At 38.0% G+C, this 6,339-nt stretch overlaps 1 protein-coding gene across 1 annotated transcript; it reads right to left on the bottom strand.

Annotated features, from left to right (window-relative positions):
• Window positions 1-3,866: 3,866 nt before the first annotated feature.
• LOC140881458 (aspartyl protease family protein 2-like) lies at window positions 3,867-6,121 on the bottom strand. The gene has a single exon (XM_073286788.1). It carries the CDS (start codon window positions 5,767-5,769, stop codon window positions 4,141-4,143), a length of 1,629 nt encoding a protein of 542 aa, XP_073142889.1. The 5' UTR covers window positions 5,770-6,121; the 3' UTR covers window positions 3,867-4,140.
• Between the last annotated feature and the right edge of the window lie 218 nt (window positions 6,122-6,339).

Below are 6,339 nucleotides of genomic sequence, written 5' to 3'. Positions count from 1 at the left end.
AATAGACGGGTAGTGTGCAGTCGAGAGAAATCTCGGAACTCCTACCGAATTAGACGGGTAGTGTGCGGTCGGGAGTCATCTTGGAACCCCTACCAAATGTGAGTAAAGGGGCAATGTGGCGTAGGAAGAGATTTTGGCGTCCTTTCCAGCATAGGATTGTAGCCATTGATCGATCAAAACAAAGAGGGTCACAATCGAGGATCTAAATTCACATAGGAAAGTTCAAAGTTAAAGTTTAAAGTTAAAGTTTATGAAAGTTATGTTTAAAGGTTTGAGTTGAGTTGAACTTTAAAGTGTGAGTTTTGTTGTAATGTGCGAGTTCATTGTATGCGGCTTTCTTTATTGTTCCAAGTCTCATTTCCTTTTATCTTTAAGATTTTTCCGAGAAAGTTTCAAAGTATTGCAAGTACTAGTATTTTAAGTATCATGCATGTATTTTTAAACCTTCGCCACTTCATGGTTTATACTTGTTGAGTTTTTAGGCTCACTACTTTGCTTGATGCAGGTTAGACTTTCGTTGAGATCGAGGGGCATGACTCTTGAGTGAAATGCGATACGGGCTTGGCAGATCCCTCCGACCTATGCTAGTCTTCCGCAGATGTTATTTAAATAGATAGTTTTTATGTCTTCATTTTGTATATTGGTTAGATGTAAATTTAAAAACTTGTAGATCAGTTTTATTTGCAAGATAAACATTTGTATGTTAAACTTTTGGTATTCGCAAACCTTGAACTGTTCCGTTTTAAATTATCACTCGTTTCCTTGTTTAGTCTTTTGCCTCGTTTAGTTCAAATCTTTTGTGTGTTGTTTGAGACAGGTGGTTTGTTAATGTTTTAAAAAATTCATGTCGAATTTTTTTGAAAATTTCACAATTATTTTAATATATACTAAATATTAGAGGTTAAGTGAGGGTCGTTTCAGGTTAGGGTCATCTCACACCCTCTGGACTGACGGGACAGCGTGTGCGGTTTTACCCAGGATGGTGATGGTCCAAGGTCGGAGTTTCAATATGTGTGGAACCCACTGAATCTTTAGAGCAGCGTGCGCATACTAGTGGCACCTAATGTCCTAAGCATGTTATTCCATATCTTGATCCGGTGTACCAAAGCATTTTAATATTTCATGTTGCATGCATCTTATAGACATCTGTACTCGTACTTTTCGTTATTGGCATTAGCGCTCACGTCCCTGTTTTTATCTCGGACATCCCATTCGAGGGGATAGGTTTGCAGGAGGACCAGGAGTGAGATCAGTGGTTGATCCGTCACCAAGGCTTGGTAGCAGGGGTCAGCTGAGATTTCTAGATTAAGCTTTTATTTCTTTTTTTATTCAATTTGGTTGTATTACGGTTGAGTTTTCAGTGATTTTTCAGTTGTATTCAGCCGGGTTAGTTTGGTTTAATTTTTCTGCAGTTATCTCTGATTAATATTTTGGTTTTAAGTTAATTTCATTCCTAAGTCTCTGTTAGTAAGCGATTTCGAAGCGGGTCACCACAAATGGATATCAGAAACCTATCACAAAAAGTCACTGCTCAGTCTGGAGGCACCCTAGTATGTAGCACGTAGGGCCGTTGAATCAGGAGGTGGCTCCCATACCAGAAAGAGAATGTGGGTATAGGAGACTTGATCCGAATCCACGGATCCAACCATCTACTCAATAACTCGGGGCTGAGCGACCCCACTACAGACTATAACAAGGTATAAGCCCAACGTGATAATGCATGAAGCATAAAAATCGTGACATAATAGATGCACATAATCCATGTCATATAAAACATGCAAACATAGAACATGCATACTCAATCAGGATATCTCAGATAGTACTTCTATACCTCTATTCAAGCAACTCAAGCAACCTAGTCACTCATATACTCGAGTCCAAGCCTATAAGCAGATAATCACCATATTACTTACTGCTCACTAAAAGCCTTAACTAGACTAATAGCTACTCATAAAAGCTAATCAGAGTCTAGTAATATACTGGCATCCGTCTTCAGCCCTTTGATAGCGATGGCCTCAAAACATAGGCACAACTCTACTACGATCTCAGTAGCACCTCGCTATCGACTGGCCCCAAAAGAACACTGGAACAAGAGAGTGAAGGGAAGTGATGCGATTTCAAACGAGGGTCTCGAGCTCTATTTATAGACAACGATCGGAACGTCCAATCTCTCGTTCGGAGCTTCCGAATGCTCTTCGAACTTCCGATCTCCCTAATCGATGCTTCCGATCTCTAGCCACCGAACGTGTGTCTTTTGATTTGACAACACAGCTACCGATAGAGTTCGGAGCTTCCGAAATGGGGGTTCAGAGCTTCCGAGCGCACCCTTGTCAAATCACCAATCAAAAACCAATATCTATCTGTCAAGGTAAAGTTCGGATCTTCCGAACTCAAGATCGGAGCTTCCGAACTCCAATCTTGCTTCCGAAGAGTTCGGAACCACCGAACTAAACATAGCTCAAGTTCGGACCTTCCGAACTGCTCGAACACTAGGACCCTTCAGATCATTTTAGAACATCATGAATCTGATTTTCTACTTATTAATCTCACTCGAGAATTTCTTAATCATGTTTTAACCATTCTAAACATGCTTAGACAATATAATTGATTATTTCAGAAATCGGGTTACTACATATTTAAAAAAAAATTAAGAGTGTGCATTCACCCCTCCGCCACCTCTACACACACAACCGATCCCAACAATTACCATCCCTAATATTAACTTTCCTAATCGCCCGAACTAAATTGCACCACATATTTTCCCTTTATTTTTTTCAAAAAACCGCGATTAAAAATTGTAATCATAAACTACATTGTATACATGGTTTATTTTTTCTTATCAAGAACCGCATCAAACCCTCCCCCCAAACAGCTTGTCATAATATTTGGCATATGATTATAATAATTTGTAAACAACATATTCAATTAAAAGAAATCATCATTTACTATATCTCAACACTCTTCAAAATTATTTCTCTACAAGAAAACTCATCTTTTTCTTAAATACTCTTCAAATTAGGCTTTTATTTGTCAGAATATATATTTATTTTATTACAAACATTTTGTTTGAAGTTTGCAAGTAAAAAATTAACAATATAGTGTAAATGTCATTTTTGTTGTAATTTTCATGTTGTGCTCAATTATTAACTTAGTTTTGAATCTTGATTATTGTTTTATTTAGTTTTATTTTGGTATGATTTGAACTATATTTTATATTTGATAACGCTATATATATTGATATTGTTTGTCGAATCAATCTGAATATATGTTTTAATTTTTTTTATTAGAAAATCGCAAACCGACCACGACTGGCTGAAAACGCTCCAAACTATTAAATTAATTCTAGATATAAAACAATGATTAATTTTAAAAATACTAACGGGCGGTATATGACAATTTGGTTTGAATTTTATTTCAAACAAACCACAGACTGCACGGCGATCACCCTTAATTTTGCACTAAAAAATAACATTTTTCTTGGGGCGAATCGGAGATCGATCTAACAAATTTGACTCATGATACTATCAGGAGTTTTTATGTTTTATCTTTGAATCGACGGGTAAAAATCGTATTATCATTATTAAAAAAAGAGGTCATTTTTTAAATGACAAGTACAAAAAATATTATCAATCAAGAACTTAAAATTCAACTGCGTAGTTTCTTAAAATTCAGTATGAATTCATTTTTCGCCATAAACTTGTATAAATTCTACCAAGTTTTTATCTTTTTTTAAAAAAATATTCTTTGATCTTGAATCACTTCTTCAAACTATTATATCACACGCAAGCAAATGTATTATCTGATTGCTGGTATACATAAACATTCGGACGCAAAAGCATATTTTCTTGCATAAATTTAACCACAAATTTAATGTATTCTCTTAAAAAGTATCAAGAATTTAATGTACATTCAAGTGTAAAATGTTCCTGCAAAAATGTGCAAGAAGCACTACAGCATTGCCATATCCAACAAATCACTAAAGGCATTGGTCAATCATACAAATTATTGATGCTAAAAGAATAGTAAATTTCTTGCATTGTCTTCTTTTTGCTTCTGCTAAATAGATCGTGAGAAGTCGACGTCTACTGTATATTGTTTACAGTTACCACCCACCACCTAAACTATTCACCGGAAAACATGTTATATATCAGCACATTTCGAAGGCACAAATCCGAGCCTAGACTTTTTAACATCATACAAGATATGGAAATTCTGTTGCTGATAGTTCCCGATGATGGACAAAGCCGAACGAGGGGTCCCCAAGACCGCTAGGCAAACTATATCATCTGGTTCAAGCTTAATGAAATAGTTCTCAACCGGGAAATTCCACATGGCACCGTCCCCGAACAAAATCCCAAAACTGGGCAACTCCGGCTTAGCCACCCCCGACACATTGTAACAAGGTTCAAGAATCGGGAAATCCTTCACAACCGGATAGCCCTTCACCTTCTTTTCGAAAGCCTCCTTGATAATTTGATAGGCCGGATCAGCAAAATAACTGAGTGTCGTACCCGAGTCAATGATTGTCCCACCAGCACCTTCTGGAGATAAACTCCATGTCTCCTCCGGTATGTCTAGCACCTCCCCTCCAACGAGAATTGACTTTATTTGCACATAATAGAAGGTATCCACAGGATTCTCTTTCCCGGCCACAAAAGTAGTGAAATTTAAATTCGGTTGGCTGAGGAGGTCTTTATCCTCCCCAAAAATCAGCTTGCTGCTTACACTAGTGTTGCTATTTCTATCCACAAGACAATATGAAAACGAATGGCCATATAAAGCTTGAAGCTGCGACGAAAAGGATAAAGGCCCTCTCCCAAGGCCTAATAGCCCAGCAGCACCATGAAAGAGCCCTCTATTCCAATGGCCACATCCAAACATCACATTTTCCACTTTCCTAAACTCAGATTTCCCACTCGGGGTCGTAAGATTAACTGTAAAGGCCTCAAGCGCGAAATCTCCGGTGGTATTCGAGCTATCTCCATACCAATAATAATAAGGGCAGCTCTGATTCTCAGCCTTGCAGGGCTGTGGGTGGTCAGGGGACGAAACAAGGTGACAACGGGGATCACTGCAGCTAATATTTCTATACGAAATGGATTCTTTGGGATCATAATAAGGGCCAGTTTGTTCAAAACAATCATAACAAGGGACGCACTGAATCCAATTCAAATCACTGCCTGTGTCAAGAATCAAAGAGAAGTGTTTAGGAGGTGTACCCACAAAAACATCCATGAAGTACTCCCCGGAGCCGAGAGTCACCCCCGACTCCAGCGTCGCCATAAGCTGGCCGGAGAAACCGGCAGAATACGCTCCCGGCACTTCGTCCTGTCCGAAAATAGGCTTCGAAAGCTGCTGATCACCATCTTTCTTCAATCTTGAAAATGCGTTCTGATTTTTTCTCTCGATGATCCTTGTTTGGAGGGTTCGAATTCGTGTCAAATCCTTCGTTGTCGAATCCGCCACAGAATCTGTGGGCTTAAGCTTTAGATTGAGCTTCACTGTTGGCTGGCCGGATTGTGGCTTCGAGTCTTCTCCAACATCATCTTCTTGAACCAAAATCTGATGGGTCGCTGTTTTCTTGGATTTCGAAAAGCTGCAATCGGAATCGACCGAAGAAGACACAGCATTGAAGCTAGAATGATCAGGCAATTCTATGGCCGAAAAATTCAAATTTCTGAGTCCCAGCACTTCTCCATCCCCATTGGTTAGAAACCCACAAAAGAACAAGCAAAAGCATCCAAGAACGCAGAAAGATTTCGACACCATCAGAAGAAAAGATGAAAGAAACTTTAAAGTCTTGCAGAAATAAGAGAGTAAATTAAGAACAACCCAGAACCCAGAACCCAGAAAAAAAATCTTGAATTTCGCAGAAATCCAAGTCAAAGTTAGAATATGAAACTTTGAACAAGTAACAACACAACAAAGAGCCACAGAATCAAGATCCCAAAACCTCCTCAGGCAAATAAATCTGGTAACTTTTTGGGCAGAATTTGATAGAATGAGAGATAAAATAATGTAATGAAAGATGGAATTTGGAAATGAGAGAAATTAAGTTGGTGGCGTCGTGAAAGTTGAAGAATTTAGAAAGAACGAATGCTGGGAAGTAAGACTTTGAATGTCGCATATCTTTTCAATCCCCCCAACGCAACTTTACGCGGTTTCACATAAGATTGCTGCACAAGTTTATTTATTACATTTTATTAGCTAAAATTAAAAAAAAGTATTTAATTTAATGTTATTAGCTCAAAAAAGTTTATTTAATTTTACTTTATAATATATTAATTAATATTTCATCCGCTCACTCATTTAATCTCACGTGTTTTCACATAAATTAAT

The sequence above is a fragment of the Henckelia pumila genome, chromosome 2 (assembly GCF_033568475.1).
Source record: "Henckelia pumila isolate YLH828 chromosome 2, ASM3356847v2, whole genome shotgun sequence".
NCBI classification, from domain to species: Eukaryota; Viridiplantae; Streptophyta; class Magnoliopsida; order Lamiales; family Gesneriaceae; genus Henckelia; species Henckelia pumila.
This window is presented reverse-complemented; position numbering and strand designations above follow the sequence as displayed.

What these genes read in the sequence shown, in the direction of transcription:
- LOC140881458 (XM_073286788.1), bottom strand. Translation starts at nt 5,769, where the DNA reads ATGGTGTCGAAATCTTTCTGCGTTCTTGGATGCTTTTGCTTGTTCTTT.